This window comes from Rhincodon typus, chromosome 2 (genome assembly GCF_021869965.1).
Source record: "Rhincodon typus isolate 14 chromosome 2, sRhiTyp1.1, whole genome shotgun sequence".
NCBI lineage: Eukaryota > Metazoa > Chordata > Chondrichthyes > Orectolobiformes > Rhincodontidae > Rhincodon > Rhincodon typus.
Window position 1 is genome coordinate 83,667,164 of NC_063333.1, and position 18,091 is coordinate 83,685,254.

The window sequence follows — 18,091 nt, forward strand, 5'->3', positions numbered from 1 at the left end:
GAGTAGTATTTGAAGTTTTGACTTTAATAGCTTATAGACTTCAATTAGTTTTCAGCTATTATGTTGGAGAGTTTTTTACTTCCTGTTTTTGTAGAAGCTGTTTGTTTGCTGGCAATTTTCAGAGATTCAGAATACAAGATGTTTAATTTAGAGTTAGACCATTTCACTATAGAATCACACAATACAGAAGAGGCACTTCAACCCATTAAGTTTGTACCATGTAAAAAAAAAAAAATGACTACCTGCACTAGGGCCAAAGCTTTGAACGTTATGACATTTCAAGTGCTCATCCAAATACTTTTTGAAAGATTGTGAGGTAGGTTGCCTGCCTCAATTGCTCTCCCAGGCTATGCATTCCAGGCCCCTATCGCCTCCTGGGTGAAAAAGGTTTTCTTTTGATTCCCCTCCTCAAGCTTCTGTCACTCTCTTTAGAATTGCGCCCCCTTGACCCTTCAACTTGGGGGACGGCTGCTTTTTATTCACCCTGTCAAAGCCTCTCAAAATCGTGTATACCACTACCAACCTTCTCTGCTCCAAAGAAAACAACTCAGCATAACCAGGCTCTCTTCATAACTGAAGTGGTCCAACCTGGACGACATCGTGGTGAATCTCCTTTGTGCCACACATCCAGTGTAATCACATCCTTCCTACAGTGCAGTGACCAGAACACAGTGCCAACATGATTATTAAATGCACAAGAGATATTTCAAGCTCTGTCTGGTGAATAAGGGATCTTACATGGGTTCCACCCTTTCAGTATACTAGTGAGTGTTATAGCCAGGGATTTTGCACTGAACCACATCTATCACTTGTGGAAAAGGAGACTACTTGTCCTGTCCAATAGTTCCCAGAGTCAATGGCCAAACGTATTTGGCAGAACATCTAATCATCACTGCTTTTAAACAAATACTAAGTTGCAACTTGGTTGGGAGGGAGAATGGCAGTCTCTGTCCAAACTTGAGTCCATTTTCAACGCTTGATCCTGGACCTTGGAATGTGTCAATCTGCAATACTGTCATTGACAACTGTTTCTTTGAAAGACCAGCAAGAATATTTTGTATACAGTCCTGCAGCAGCAGTTGTTTTTTCTTTACATATGTTCTTGGGACTTGTCAAAAGAACAGGGAACTGCATAATAAAGGTAGTTGGACTGAACCTTGACGAAAACTTAAACATCTGTTTTGAGAACTGCCTTGCAATAACATATTTCAGAAGGGGGTTGATCAGTGTCTTTCACTCTGTAGTGCATACCATGTGCTTCAAAATCTTTAAAGGCATATTTTATTTTATATAATCAGCTATAGTCACAGTTGTTTTCTTCAAAATTTCTCATGTTAGTGGTAAAAATTACAACTGATCCCTCACATAAGCACACAACGTTGCAAATTTGGGTTAACAATAAAAGTCTAGGTCATTTCTCATTTTTCATGACCTCAAGCTGTTTCTTCCTCATTTTTGAATGTTACATACTGCATCACAGTAAATATCTATTTCTTCTGCATTAGATTATAGAATGCCATAATTTTTGACAACCTAGCTTTTATCCCATGGAACAATTTATGTTCTTAAAATTGTACATGTGTATTAAGCAATTTGCAAGATATGCAGCAAACAATAGAGCCCATAAATGCCATTAAATATGAGTCAAGTTTTGAAAGATCAATTCACCCTTCCAGTTATATTACTAATCTTCGTGTTGACTCTATTTTAGTGTAAATTCTTGAGTCTTGAATTGGATCCTGGTGATCACATTAAAGAACAGCAGTTTGAAGGATATAATTTCTTAGCCACATACTGTTATCCTGACACTAATTTGTAAGACTAGAGGTAAACGTGTAGTGGAAGAAATGTTGTGGGAACAAGGGTTCCATTCCATGAGGTGCTGACACAAGGAGTGGAACTCACAAGAACAAGTTCAAGATTCTGCTAAGGTTCAGTTGGCAGTTATGAAGGCAAATGTCATGTCAGCATTCATTTTGAGAAGGCTAGGATATGAGAGCAGTGACATACTGCTGAGGCTGTATAAGGCTCTGGTCAGAATACGTGGAATATTCTGAGCCGTTTTGAACTCTGTATCAAAGGAAGGATGTGCTGGCGTTGGAGGGGATTCAGAGGAGATTTACAAGAATGATCCTTGGATGAAAGGTTTATTGTATGAAGAGCGGTTGAGGACTGAGTCTATACACGATGGAGTTTAGAAGGATGGTGGGGTGGTATCTGATTTAAACTTAGAATACTGAGAGGCCTAGAATAGACTTGGAAAAGATGTTTCCGCTAGTAGGAGCAACTAGGACTCGAGGGTACAGCCTCAGAGTGAAGAGAGATGACTCTTTAGGACAGAGATGAGGAATTTCTTCAGCTTTAGGTTGGTGAATCGGTGGAACTCATTGCTGCAGAGGGATGTGGAGGCCAAATCATTCAGTGTATTTAAGACAGAGATAGGTTCTTGATTAGTAAGAGGATCAAAGGTAATAGGGTGACTGCAGGTGAATGGGGTTATAAAGCATATCACCAATGATTAAAAGGCAGATCAGATTCGATGAACTGAATTACCGAATTCTGCAGTTAATCTTACAGTACTCTTTTGTAGCTCCATCTGAGCCAGGAATTTTGTGGAAAGATTAAATGACATAGCCACAAGGAATGGGAGCTAGGAAGGTTTGGGAGGAAAAAAGAAGAATCAGTTATAATCAGAGTACAGTTGTAACTTGTGCTATAGATAATTAGGAAACTTAAAGTTTTAATGCAAATAAGTGCAAGGAGGAAGGAACTGTTTTTTTTCATTGAGACAGATATTACAATGCAAAGGCAGATTAGGATGGCACAAAGAAACATTCTTTGAGTAGGTAGTAGGAACTGCTGATGCGCGAGTTGTATTCATTGATGTTCGGGTGGAGGGGGATAAAGGTGAGCCCTTTACTGAGGACTGACCGTTCGGTCTCAGTGAGGGGGAGGTCTGGGGGGATGGTGAAGACCCGGCAGGGCTGGATGCTATTGTCTCCTCTGGAGCTGCTGGCTGTGGAAGCAGTGGGCGGGGCGGCGTCAGCAGTGGGCAGTGCAGCGTAGGCCGGTAAATCTTGGATGTTGGCAACGGTGTCCTCTGTCTGTGGTGTCGGCCTCGGAAACGGGGGTGGTGGCATCAGCAGCGGTGTCGATGGTGTTCACTGTACCGGAAGTGGCGTACCGGGTGGCGGCGGATGTGACGTCATCCGTGGGTACTCCAAAAGTGGCCACGTGGCTAATGGCGGTGGGCACATTGTGGGGAAGGTCCTGGGTAGGGTTGGGTATTTGCGGGGTGGAAGAGGCCTGTGTTGGGTGGCAGGCACCAGTAAGTTTACTGTACTTACGGTTTTTAGTGTCCAATAAAGCAGAGTAGAATCATGAGTTTGGGTTGTGGATCCTGTGAAGAATGCAAAACAAAAGAGGTCCTTTGCAGGTCTGGGAGAGGGAGGCTCTGAGCTGGGGTAGGCTTGATTGTAGTACCAGGAGATGCTGGTGCATTGCTGCGAGTGTATGTTTGAGGAGTCTTGGGGAGAAACATTTTTGAAGGATATCAATGTTGTGAATGTAGCAGTCATCATGGTTGGGGCCAAATTGGGAAGGCCTAAATGTAGACGTAGTCCGTTGGGGATGATCCGGTTCCGTAGGCAGGTACTCGGAAAGGCAATGTGGCTGTAGTACCTGGTTTGCTTCAGGACGTGGTTGAGCAGTTTCAGGGCCGACGAGATTACAGGAGGGTTGCAGTGGGAGAGAGATCCACTGAGGTCTTTCCGGAGGGAGGAGGGTAACTTCTTCAAGGTAGGCATCCTTAGAGGCTTCGCAGTGGGGTTAAAATTGTTACAGAGATAGTAGGAACTGCTCTAGACCCTTCTTCAGAAATGGGGGAGGGGAAGGGGATTCTGAAATAAATAGGGAGAAAGGGGGAGGCGGATAGAAGATGGATAAAGGAGAAGATAGGTGGAGAGGAGACAGACAGGTCAAGGAGACGGGGTTGGAGCCAGTAAAGGTGAGTGTAGGTGGGGAGTTAGGGAGGGGATAGGTCGGTCCAGGGAGGATGGACAGGTCAAGGAGGCGGGATGAGGTTAGTGGGTAGGAGATGGGGGTGTGGCTTGAGGTGGGAGGAGTGGATAGGTGGGAGGACAGGTTAGGGAGGCGGGTATGAGTTGGGCTGGTTTTGGGATGCAGTCGGGGGAGGGGAGATTTTGAAGCTTGTGAAGTCCACATTGATACCATTGGACGTTGAACAGTTTTTCCTCCGCCTCCGCGCTTACTACTTTACTCGTGAGCCTAACCCTGCCTCTACTGACCCCTTCTTCCGCCTCCAACACACCCCCTCCTACTGGACACCACCCCAACGCCTCCTACCCTCCCTCAACCTCTTCATCTCCAACTGCCATCGCGACATCGATCGCCTCACCCACTCCAACCTCTACCCCACAGAATGGGCAGCACTCCGCTCCTATCCCAACCTCACCATAAAACCCGCGGACAAGGGAGAGGCGCAGTTGTAGTATGGCGTACTGACCTCTACATCGCCAAGGCCAGGCGCCAACTCTCTCACATCTCCTCCAACTGCCTCCTTGATCATGACCCCACCCCGACCACCAAAACATCATCTCCCAAACCATCCATAGCCTCATCACCTCAGGTGATCTCCCACCCACAGCCTCCAACCTCATCGTTCCCCAACCCCGCACTGCTCGTTTCTATCTCCTTCCCAAAATCCACAAACCTGACTGCCCTAGTCAACCCATTGTCTCTGCCTGGTCCTGCCCCACCGAACTCATCTCCACTTATCTTGACTCCATTTTCTCTCCCTTGGTCCAGGAACTCCCCACCGACATCCGTGACACCACCCAAGCCCTCCACCTCCTCCAGAACTTCCGATTCCCTGGTCCCCAACACCTCATCTTTACCATGGACGTCCAGTCCCTATATACTTGCATTCCCCATGCAGATGGCCTAAAGGCCCTCTGCTTCTTCCTGTCCCGCAGGCCTGACCAGTCCCCCTTCACTGACACCCTTATCCGCTTAGCTGAACTCGTCCTCACCCTTAACAACGTCTCCTTCCATTCCTCCCACTTCCTACAGATAAAGAGGGTGGCCATGGGTACCCGCATGGGCCCAAGCTATGCCTGCCTCTTTGTAGGATACGTGGAATAATCCCTCTTCCAAAGCTACACAGGCCCAAAAATCCCAAAATCCCAAAAATTTAAGACTGCATGTGGTTGTGGTACTATTGACTATAAATGGTAGATAGTATAAGTGTAGAGGTTAGGCAACATAAAGCAAAGACAGTATTTTTAATGGCCACTTTAACTTTCATGTAATGTAGATAAAGATTGATATACAAGCATATTAATTTCTTGTGTACCCAAGGTAATTTTTTTTACTACAATTGTCTAAAGTCAACAATGGAACATACTGCATTAGATTTAGTAAGGAGCCTAATTGCGCATGAATAGTTTTATTTAGTAGCATTTAGAATATCATCAAGTTCAAATGGTGGTTTGAAGGGGAGAAATGTGAAAAACCTGTTGAGTTTCTAGACTTAAGTAAGGCAGATTTCATTGGAAAAATTGGAGATTGTGCGCACAATACTGGGCGAGCTGTTTAATAAGTAAGACAACAGATATTTGGTAAATGTAATCCAATGCGATATGAAGTGAGTTTATGCTCCCTGGAGGCGCGAGAACTGTTTGCCTCCCAAAACAAATGTCGTGGTAACTGAAGAGTTAGAAAGGCAATATAAATCTGAAAGGAAAAGCATAAACAAATGTAGACAATAGCAGACTGAAGTAGTATCCTGACAAGTAAGAACGACCCAAAGAACAGCAAAAATGGCAAAAAAAAGACTGAAACTAAACTTGCAAAGATGTCAAAATTAACAAAGGCATTTACAATTTTGAGTAAAACAAAATTGATCATGAGTTGTTTTGCCTTTTTATAATCGTTCTGTGTTTTCAATAGTGGAGACATTGATTAATTTAACTTGAGTGCTTTTGCAGTTCGGGAAGTGGCTAGCATCCCAAAGAAACTAATATTGAAATAGGAATGGACACTCAAAATGACCAGAAGCAAACCATCAATGCAGCAACTTGTATGTCGTAAAATCATGATAAATTTAATCTCCGGGGACCCTCCCAAAAATTAGGATGGAGCTTTGAAGTAACTGCAGGAGCCCCTATGTAGCCTGATTTGCCTAAACCACAATCTACCTTTTAAAACAATGACAGTTGTGAATTGGTAAATGGGTGGAAATGTCCTTCATTTTCTAATTTATTCATGCCTTGCAATATGGATCAAGAAACATTGGGAGTTTTGGAAAAACTCAACCTGAGGCTGCTGTCTTTGGACAAGTCCAGACTTTTGTGAATGCAGTCAAATTTCTTTTGCTTTTATGCTGTGGTACATAATGATCCATGGACATCTCTCCAGCTTAGGCAGGCATTCATCAGGCTTTTCTGGATCGTCAGAGTGGCAATCTTCCTTTCTTTCAACTGATGAATTTTGTCTTTTGTCCTGATCTATGCCTGAAAAATACTAGAAGTAGGTAGTTTTATTATCCTTGTACTGTGTAAATGGTGCCATGACATCTGCAAAGCAACATTTGCTTCTTGGACTGTTCTATCAATTTTGTTGCAATGTTCATTATGCTGCGGATCACAGCAGTCACGTGTTCCTTGCTTTGCTTCTCCATTGTTAAACAATTCATCTTGAAACCTTAGTGATCTGGTGAAAGAAAATAAAATAGTCCAGTATTATTTGCACTTAAAAACATCACTTAGTACATACTCATTCAGGATGTGGATAAGACCGTTTTCCAGCCATTGACCGTAAGATACAGGAGCTGTTCTCAAGCTATGACTTTCACAACATTGGAAACTTGCTCTTGACCACACTAGTACTCTCAAACTGGTGTAGAAGCTCTTAATAACTCTCATCCATATGTTACTAAAAGGAGAAACTGTAAGAGGTGATTTTCTGCTGAGGTTGTGGTGTTAGAAATAATCAAACCCTCCCCCATTAGAATCTATGAGACCTTTTTTGGTGTTGCATTCCATTGACCCAGTACAGAATTTTGTTTGGCAGCTAGCCGCAGAATTTATGTTTGCTATTATTTGGATTCTCTAGAAAGTCCTACTTGGGGAAAAAAAAACTTTTATTTAGGAATTAAGGGCATAAAATGCTTATGGTATTTTGGTGTTCTGACCTGTTTTTGTAACACTAAGAACATATCAAATGCCACAAGGGAGAAATGCAGCTATCTTTGCTAGCTGTGGGCTGAAGGACACTAGTGAAAAACAAGACTGTTGGGATTTGAAAGCCAGGCCAAGAAATTCAAAATTGCTTAATTGGGAGCCAGTTTAGTTCAGTGAACATAGGTGAATGGAGATTGAGATTTGTTGTGAGTTCAGACATTGACAGCAGTGTTTGGATTACCTCTATGACCAAGAGGGGAGTGTTGGAGGCCAACCAGTATTGAAAATAATGGTGCAGAAGAGTGACAAATTCTTAATGTAAGGTTCTTTCCATCTCAGGTATTTAAAAGTAGTGGTTGAGAGAATTGCATAGACTCGAATGTAGTCTTTTAAAGTTGAGACAATTCAGGAGTTGTTTGGTTTTACTTTAGAAAATCATGCATTTTGTTTCACAATTTAAGAAAGGCGAAATGAGGATACTAAGGAATTGTACACTAATGTCTGTTGTCACAAGTTCTTTTTGAGGTATAATTGAGGATAGGGTGACCGAACAACTCGAACTTTTACACCTGACCAAACGCAGCAGATGAAGTAGATAACAAGAAAGTCCTTTGACTGGTAAGAGCACAGTTCAGAGATTACAGGCAGATGCTTCAAGAGTAAAAGTAACAATGTATTTTGTACACATGGTATAAGTTTGTAACTCTTTACAGCTTTTGATTTCGCATCAATGATTCAATTTCAATTGAAAATTATTATACCTTAGGTTAACAAAAAATATTGAGGGTTATGGGGCAAAGGAATTATGGGTTATGGAATTGGGTTGCCAGTCAGACATGATTTAGAATGGACTTGACTGATTTTAAAAAGTAGTTTTGTGTTTCTGAGGGCATTAAATTTGTTTTCCTGTTGCAAGTATTAAAGACCCTTTTTTAAAAAATAGATTTAGGGACATTTAAAAGTGTAAAAATGAAGTAATCGCTTCAGTACTGTTCTCTGTAATTAAAATTGTGCCAGATTTAATTACTCAAATCCTAATCTAATTCTGCATAATAAGACTTTTAGTCTGGACTATGGGCACCACTCTGGAACGACCAGAATTTTTTTATTGATACAGTCCTAACCCCAATATACAAAAACAGTCAGATAAGGATTCTGGTTGATTTTAAGATTTTTGTTTTTTATCTCTGTTTTGATAGAGCTTTTACTGCTGAACGTTATGCATTTACTTTGAATATGAATCTTTGCGGTTGTACCGAGCTTTCTTCCCTTTTTTTATGTTGCAAGTGGTTAAAGTAGAGGGTTTATTTATTTTTTCATTCTTCATTAACAGGATGAGGGCCTCGCTGGCTAGGCAGCATTTATTGCCCATCCCTAATTGCCTAGAGGGGAGTTCAGAGTCAACCACATTGCTGTGGGTCTGGAGTCACATGTAGGCTAGACCAAGTAAGGATGGCAGTTTCCTTCCCTAACAGACATTAGTGAACCAGATGGTTTTACCCGACAATCAATCATGGTCATTGTCAGATTCTTAATTCCAGATATTTTATTCAATTCAAATTCCACCATCTGCCATGGTGGGATTGGAACCTGGGTCCCCAGAATGTTATCTGGGTCTCTGGATTAACACTTCAACGATGATACCATTCAGCCATTGTCTCCTTCCTTTTTAAGTATTGTTCTATTTAACATCTGGAAGTTATTAGAGCTCAAAATTTAACTGAGCGTTGTGAGATGAATATTATGACTCACTGGGATAGTACACTGAAATCAGGCCTTGTTATTTCTAGGGTTGTCATAAATGTGAAAAGATTTAGTAGAACTATTCCATGCCCTCCGTTTACCTGTTGGATGAATTCCAATTAAAAGAAAACACTCTCACCTGGTTTCTGTACTGAACAAGAAATTAACTCCTTAGTTCCAACAATTCTTTTGCTAAATGGAAATTAGGAAATGTGAAATTTTAACTTATAACTTCCTACTCTATAACCTACACACTATTCTTATTCACCCTCTCACAAACAAAGACATGAACACAGACAAGAGATGGATATTAAGGGTGGGAAAATGAATCAAAATTAGGATAGCATTTGATAGCGTTAGTCTGGACCCCAGGATTCGATGAGTTGTTTTGCAGCTTCTTCCAGATGCTTTTATTTCTTTGCTGTTGACACAGGGTTGATTGTTCTTTTTCATTCACTTGTAGGGGATTTGTCTTTTCACCATCTTTAAAGGTGCTTTATTTCTCCTTCTGGGATTTGCAGAGGAAATAGAGTGAAAGTTAGCTAACTGATAGTACCTCCTTTAGGAGAGAAAGAGATAGATCTCAATGCTTACTTGGTTCTGAACTGCATTGACACCACACAAACCATGGTCACTTGATCAGGAGCCAACTAAAACGTTGTTCCCCAGCATCTGCTCCTCAGTTCAGAGCCCATCAGCTTTGTGGTGCCTGCTTTTCCTCCTGCTATTCCAAAATAAAGCAGGCCTTTTACCAACTCTTAATGTTCTCCAGTATATATGATTTTTAAAACTGCAGCCACCCCTTTGCACAATCTCCTCAGAGCCGAAGTAGGCCAGAAAACCCCTCCAGCTGCCTCTGGCATTTAATAAAATTTTAAGACTGTGTCATGATTTGAACTGCATGTTCTTGCATCATCCCCAAATCAGTTGATTCACTTAGTCAAAAATCACTAGACCCTTGTTTGAATACTCTCCACAACTAAGCATGCAATGACCTCAAAAGTACAGAATTCCAAAGATTCTTAAACCTCTGAATGAGAGAATTCTCCTTATCTAAGTCAGAAGTGGCTGTACTTTTCAGAGTCCATGTTTCCTAGTTTTAGACTGTCCAATTGGGTGTTTTAGAATTACCATGTTAACTTCTCTTAGAATCTTGTGTTTCAGTTAAATCATCTTATTTTCTTTAAACATAGGCCTAGTTTACTCGAACGAAAACAGAAATTGCTGGCGGTACTCGCCATGTCCGTCAGCATCTGTGGAGAGATAATCAAGCTGACATTTTGAGTCCAGTGACTCTGCTTTCAGAACTGAAGTTCCTCGGTTCTTAAGAGGGGTCATTGGAATCGAATGTTAACTCTGCATTCTCACCACAAATACTGTCAGACCTGCTGAGTTTCTCCCGGAATTTCTGTTTTGTTTCAGATTTACGGCATCACAGTGCTTTGTTTTATTCAATTTCCTCTCGGGACTAATACCTTTCCCTGAAATAAATCTAATGAAGCTTTCTTGCACCTCTCGAAGGAAATCCCTCTTTTCTATGTTAGTCCCTGTGCCATAATCTAGGTATATTAATCTCTTGGAAACTCTATACAATTTCATCCAAACTTTCTTACTGCAATCTCCTTGCTATAAAGGCCTTCTTTTGCTATTTGTTATACCTGTATATTAGGATTCTTCATTTTTTTGCATAAGATCCCCCTCATTCCTCTGGAAACAAAAATATAATTTCTCACTATTTTAAAAGTAGTACTTTTCTATTTGCCTTGCCAAAGGAAATTGAAGTTAATATTCCAAGACATGGGCTAATTAGGCAGTAAAAACTTGTGACAGCAAGTTGTGTTGACTTATTAATTAATACTTGAAAATTAGTGTATTTGTAGAAGGAATGCAGTGATGTTATTTATATGGATTCAAAATGTTTGATAAGGTGTTACTAAACAGTAAAATCTTAGAGTGAAAGTAGAGTTGGGGTGAGGTGGAGGCTTTCCTATAAATACCTTTTCAAAACTAGAAGGGAAAGTCAATAGACAGGTTTTTTTTTTGTAATATCATATGGCATCCAAGTATAGAAGCATAAGGGTGCAAAAACAGGTGCTGTTAAATGCATACAAACTAAGCAACACTTGGACTATTTGGTTTTGGACACTACTATGTGAAGGATGTCAAGACTGTGAAGAGACTACAGAAGAGAATTGCTGTAGTTGTATCTGGCATGAGAAACTTCAGGTTTCTTTATTCTGTTCCGTTCCGTTCCATTCCATTAGTGCTGTGCCTGAAGGCAGGCTCTGTGCTCATTGCTAATAGTTCACCCTGAGGTGCTTTACTTGGTAATTCTTATTGTGGTGGTTTACCATTGTCTTCAATTCTGAGCAGCAGGCAGATCCGAAATATTCCTTAATCCAAAAACCAAAGAACTGAAGATGCTGAAAATCTGAAACAAAAACAGTAATTTTCAAAATGGTTCCAAAGAAGGGTCACTGGACTTGAAATGTTTACTCCTCTTTCTCTCCACAGATGTTACTAGACCTGCTGAATTTTCCCAGCAAATTTTGTTTTTGCCCCAAATACTCGTTAGCTGGAACAGGGATCGATCTGTACTGTTGATGCTAATCTGAATGTCATACTAACTGACCACTTTTGATATGAATAAAGAACAATCATGATTTTTTTTTCACTAAAAAGCAAAGATCTATAGGAAATCTGGTTGAAATATTCAAAGTTATGATAGATTTGCCTTCTCAAAACAATTTTCATTGCTACTTGCTGAGTCAGTAAGACAGAATGGGTTATTAGCTCAAAGGATGTGTCATTAGCAAAGGCAGTACAGAAAACTCCATGGTTCTTTAAAGGAGAATCGAGCAGCTTAACATTGTGTGTGGAGGGGTGGGGGAAGGGTAATATGCAGTTATATTGATCACAAGTAATCGTGAGTATGAGTTGCAGGATTAAAAGCCTTGTTGCCCTTTTATGTGGATTCCTAAAAGAGAGATGTCATTGACAAATAGAGATGGACAGTGTGGGTAGAAGCAAGTTATCCCCATTGCATTTCTATGAGAAGTGCCAGTGCAGACTAGTTATTGCCTTAGTTTGTGTTCTTTCAGTTGTGGATTTTTTTTCATGACTAGGTACTATTAATGGACTGTTTGAAGCGTAAAGCGTACTGGGAATTACAAATGTTCAATGTCCTTGTCTGAAAGTCTTCGGAATATTTGTACACTTTCTTGTTATTCAGTTTTAGTTGGGAACAGATTTGTTCTTTTGTATTGAACACCCAGTTGTGCCAACTTTTCAGCAAGTCATCCTCATGAAACTGTAAGATTTTTATGCACTTCTCAGTTAAACTTTATTATGGTGCTTGGTATGTATGTGGTGCAACGTATGCTGTCCAGTTATGTATTTTTGTGAAAGGCAATAGTATGGAAAAGAAAATAAATAGATTCTGGAAATTTGAAATAAAATCACAAAATGCAGGAAATACTCAGCTACTCAGAAGGCCTTTATAGAGCAGGAAACATTTGACATGTCAGGTTGATGACTTTTCATCTTTTCATTGTAATATCATTAGTATGTGGTATTTTTGTCATTATTTGTAATGTGTTTTCACTTTGCAATGCTTGTTGGGATTATACTGCATTGTAATTTATCAAAATTAGTAAAGGTTTTGATTTGCTGTTAATGGTTTGCTCTCAGAATATATTTACGCTGAATATGTTTTACAGAATTCAATCTTATAAAAGTTGGTGGTTAGTTTTATTTTTAACTGAAAGTTGTATTTTGCAGTGTCCACAGTTCTCTGCTTAAAGAATATGAAAGTTGATAACTAGATTTGTTTGAAACAGCAACGAATATGTGTCTGCATTTTGCTTGATCAATAAAAAACTTCCTTTCCTTTAAAATAATAATCATTGAAATACTTGATTAAAATTTAAAATGCAATTACAGATTTCCAAATTGAAAGGTTCAAGATTAATATAACTGTCAAGTTTTATTTTCAATTATTTTTAAATCAACCTGTTTTGGCGTGTTATGACACATCTCTGGGGCAGGTGGGTCTTGAATCTGGATCTTCTAGCCCAGAGATAGGGACGTTATCGTTATGCCACAGAGCCCGTCAAGCAGACTTTGTGTGCTACAACTGCGTGATTTTCTGTCTGAATTGGCGGCTTTGTCGTCATTTTTGTTTTAATGGTGCAAGTGGCTTGCATCCTATATAACAGTAACCAGAAGTAATTAATTGGTTCTAAAACATCATTGTGTTATGAAAGGTGCTATATAGATGAAGTGTTATATCCTTCTGCAAAGAAATTTGGGCCTCAACTTTATGTATAAAATTCCTTCTAAAATTATATATCTGCAGCAGATTGTTAAACTTATAAAAATTTAACTACCTAACAGTCTATGCTTTGCACTTTTCGTTGTGATCAAAGAGTGCTGCTGTGGCATAATGGCTTTTCACCTCAACTATTTCTTTAGCTCTGTGTGCCAACTGCCTTGTCATCTAAAAACTATTTTAGTCTTGAGCAGCTGAGCAGACAGCTATTAATCTCCTGATGAATATCAGCAACTGAAGTAAATGCTGGGAAATTTTAATTTAAATATACTAAGTTTTTTTAGCCAGTAAATAAAACTGCTCAAAACTGATCCAGTCTTCGACATTCAGGTTTAAATATTTTTTGTCACATTTTTGAAAGGCATTATTGAAGGGTAACTTTTTTATTTTGCAGAAAATCTTTTTTTTCTTTTATGGAATGCAAGCGTTGCTGGTAAAGCTAGCATTTCTTCCCATTCTCAATTGCCATTGAATTGAGTGGCTTGGAAGGTATTCAGTAGTCAGTCATATTGTTTGTGGGTCTGGAATTGCATGTCGGCGTCTCCAGGCCAGGAGGAACAATAGGCTTTTATGGCAGTGATTTTCAGGACATCACTGACACCGACTTTAAATCAACTAATTTATTAATTGAATTTCAATTAATATCATGATCCAATGATAACCTGTTTTCAGAGCTTTAACCTTGGCCTCTGGATTGTTAGTTCAGTGATGTTACCCTACATTATGATCTTGCTGCGAATCTTCCATGTTATCAAATTTATTTGAAAATATTTTGTTCTCATGCACTTCAAAATATCATTTATTTTGAATATATCTGCAGAAAACCAGTTAAAATTATACGTTCTAGGAGTGCTTGGAGACAAGCTGAATAAGAGCCAGCCAGAGCTATGACAGCTAGAAGCCTCTGTAGGCCCTGCTAGGGTGTCTGAAACACAGTCAGGGTGGCTGTGAAGAAAGTTGAAGAAGGAATGCTGGGCGATCAGACCTTTCTTCATGTGGATCCTCCTCAATTTCTGTGGGTTCCAAAGTCCAGGTATCTACTGTCTTCAGGATTTCTCCAGCAGGGATTATTTTAATGTGACCTTCCAGAGCATGAAACAGTACATGCTCCCTCCTGAAGATATTTGAAGAAAAAGGGGGTGAGAGTCCCCTCTTCGTCATGTGTGCAGCACTGCTTTGTCCAATTGGGCAGAGGACCTGGCTAGTTACCATCCATATGTATGCGCGCCCCCCCCTCCCTGCCCCTCAATGTCCCAGCAGCAGATGTCCTGACCATCCTGGAAAGGTACGTGCAGTTGGAAGGCAACAGCACTGATATAATGTACCCATTCAGGATCTGGACAAGCATGTGGCAGGACAAGGTGACCCTGAAAGTGGAAACCAGTGGGAACACCCTCCACCCACCATCCAGCTTCAGAGCTGGAGGGAGCCGAGGGAACCTGATGTACATGGGGTAGCCTAGAATATGCGGAACCTGCAGGAAGTCAGGGCACATGGCAGGCCTGCAAGGTGACCCTCCCACAGGTTCTGTACATAGGGGAAGGGGGAGGTGGTGGCACCTGACTGAGGACTGGAACCTGTGTGGGGAAGCAGGCCACATCTATGAGGCCTGCCCAACACGAGAGGCAACATATGCTCAGATGGCTTGCTATGGCAAGACACTTGTGGAAAAATTTGTAGTAGAAAGCACTTTTGACCACCAGTCCATTAGGCAGTGGTCAGCACAAAAGCACCCTGAAGACCTTGCAGGAAAAGGTTGATCTTGTTGGGTGGTTCTCTGAGCAGACTATCAAAGTAATTTGGCAGAATGCCTCATTGCCAGAACTTTCCAATAAACACCAAGATATTGCTTGGCTCATGGTGAGAAGGGCTGCGTGCGCCCGATCTGTGGGCACTGCTGCATGCTTATGTCGAATCAATGTTGGGGTTTTGGAGAAGAAACTGTCACTCATCTCCTTCTGGGATGTGCCTTTGCAAAGAAGGTCTGGAGAGTGATGCATTGGTTTTTGTTGAAGTTTGTCCTGAGTAGCTTCGTGATGCAGGACTCTGTGCTCTACAGTCTGTTCTCCTAGAGTGAGGAACTTAGTGTAATTTCAATCATCAGGAAAGAGATACTGAGCAAACTGATGGATCTGCAGGCTGACAAGTCACTAGGTTCATATGGGCTTCATATAAGTGGTGGCTTATGAGGTAGTAGATGCTTTTGTGATTTTCCAAAATTTGCTAGATTATGGAAACATTACAGCAGATTGAAAAGTAACAAACATTAATCCTTTATTCAAGAAAGGAGGGAGGCGCAAAACAGGAAGCTATAGACTAGTCAGCTTAACGTCTGTCATAGGGAACACGTCAAAGTTGATCTTGAAAGAGCCTTTTAAGGAAAATTGCTTTTAACCAATATACTGGAGTTTTTTGAGGGAGTGTCATGCAGTGTTAATAAAGGAAACCCTGTAGATGTATTGTGATTGGATTTCCACAATGCATTTAACTAGGTGCCACGTTGTGGGTCAACCTACAGCTGATGGACTGCAGTGGTTCAAAAACCTGCTCACCACCACCTTCTCAAGGGCAACTGGGGATGGGCAAGAAATGCTGTCCAACCAGTGACGCCCACATCCCACAAATGAATTGGGAAAAAACACACACAAAATATTAATGTGCAAAGTAGGAATTCGTGGTGTAGGGAGCTTTCTTTTTCTCAGACTTTGGAACTCTGATTCCACCACCTGTGGAACAGAGTTTCTTGATAAGTAATAGGATGGAAGGTAATAGGGGGAGGTAGGATTGTCCAGTAATCAGATCGTCATAATTTTATTGAATGACAGAGCAGACTCTAAGGGCTTTGTCCTACTGCTTGGCAACCAAGTTTGTGGGTCATGTAAGCTACTTGTGGAAATTGATTTACAGTAAACCTAAATCTTGAGAACTTGAATTATGCAGTGCTTTGACATGATGCATGATATATCAAGGAATTCATTGAATTTCCCCACCCCACTCAAGTGCCTATACTGTCAAGATGTCTTTACATGCATTGCATGATGGCCCAGAGCATGTAATTGGAGGTGGTGCAAATTATTAAGAAAATTTTATTCTCTAGTTTTAAAGTGTGTCTGCATTCATGCCTGATTAAACTTTTGAGCCCATTGGTTTTACTTTACACAGGTGGGTTGTGATTTACTGTTAGGTTATACATGCTGTAAGTTACTCTAGTTTTTATCAAATGTAGTAAACAATACCTTTATGTTCTCTTTCCTCACACATGCTTATTTTGTTGTTGTTTCAGGCTGGTGTTTCCATATGGGGATGGGGAGGCCTTGGCGTCATTCTTTTTGTAGTCACTTTTGGACCTTTTGCTATATTTTACTTTGCGTTCTATATCCTGTGTTTTCTTGGTGGGTAAGTATAATATTTTATTACAATATTGCATCCTCTATTATCTCCATTGATAAAAATGTTACTTCTGGATGTTAATATCTACTGTAACTGTTTGAAGCCGTGGCTTTTCATTGGAAATGATACATGGAAGTATTTTATTCTTTGACTCATTTATGTCTGTGCTGCACATACTTATTTTGAACTGAATAACTTGCTACAAATTGTACAACTTAAAGATTTAAAATCGAAAGATTCATCTAATTTGACTTTAATTTTGAATTTCAAAGGTGATTTAAAATCCTGCTGAGATAGTGAAAATGCTTCTCAAGTTCAATATTATAAAAATACTATACTAGCTGCACACAAGGGGGTGGCAATGGTGTAGTGGTAGTATCACTGGACTAGTAATGCAAGAAGCACAGACTTGAATCCCACCACAGTAGATGTTGAAATTTAAATCCAGTGATATCTGGAATTGAAACTTAGTCTAATGACAACTGTGTAACTGTTGTCAATTTATTTGAAGGAAACCTGCTATCTTTGTTTGGTCAGGCTTGCATGTGACTCCAGAACCACCAAAATGTGATTGACTGACTAGCTCTTCTGACATGGTCCTGATAGCCACAAAGTTGTATCAAACCACTATACTATCTAAGGTAGTGAATGAAACAGTGCAGGCTACTTGGCATTGACCTAGGCACTGGAAACTAAAACAGAAAATCTAGCCCTACTGTCACTAATGAATTCCCATTTTGCAGTAGCTTTTATGCCAAAATTAGGAGGTCTGTCCCACCGTGTAAAGGGCATTACTTCTGGAATGCATCTGTGGCAGATTGTAAGGGAAATAACAAAAATGAGAAAAGTGCTCGGTCCTGTCCTCACCAGTCTGCCATTCACAGATACAAATGTCTGTCACAGCAGCAGATGTACATAAAAATGAGGAGTCAGTGGGGTGAAGCTGCAACATAGCACTCCTTGCACTCCAAACAGTGGAAGTCATTTGCAATGAACAGAATTGAGCAGTCCCACAATCAACACATCCGATTTAAGCTCTCCATTTCTGCCACAAATGGTTCTAAACGGTAGTGGACATTTCAACAAATAATGGGAGAAGTCTTCACACACATCCCTGTCCTTATTGATGAAGGAACCTAGCACATCAGTGCAAAAGAGAAAGCTGGTCCAAATGCATCTCTCTTCTTTCTGAGGTCCCCAGAATTACAGTCTTCAAACAATTTGATTCATTCAATCTGACATCAAGAAAATTTCTTTTTAATCTTTCATAGCTTGTGGACATTTCGAAGTCAACATTTGTGGCCCATTCTTGTTTGCCTTTAAACTGAATGGCTTGTTCAGCAATTTCAGAGGGTAGTTAAGAGTCTAGTCTAGAGTCATATGTAGGCCAAAGCAACTAAATATGATTAGATTTCCTTCTCTAAAT

At 40.4% G+C, this 18,091-nt stretch overlaps 2 protein-coding genes across 2 annotated transcripts in view; one reads left to right on the forward strand and one right to left on the reverse strand.

Moving 5' to 3' along the window:
- Window positions 1–18,091, reverse strand: part of LOC109931812 (histone deacetylase 9-like) — a 948,406-nt gene that overhangs the window by 789,390 nt on the left and 140,925 nt on the right. The window lies entirely within an intron of this gene.
- LOC109937399 (sorting nexin-13-like) overlaps window positions 1–18,091 on the forward strand; it is a 93,971-nt gene that overhangs the window by 4,980 nt on the left and 70,900 nt on the right. Inside the window, exon 2 of the mRNA XM_048617100.1 lies at window positions 16,559–16,671. Within this exon, the coding sequence (XP_048473057.1) occupies window positions 16,559–16,671 (113 nt within the window). The remainder of the gene's footprint in view (window positions 1–16,558; window positions 16,672–18,091) is intronic.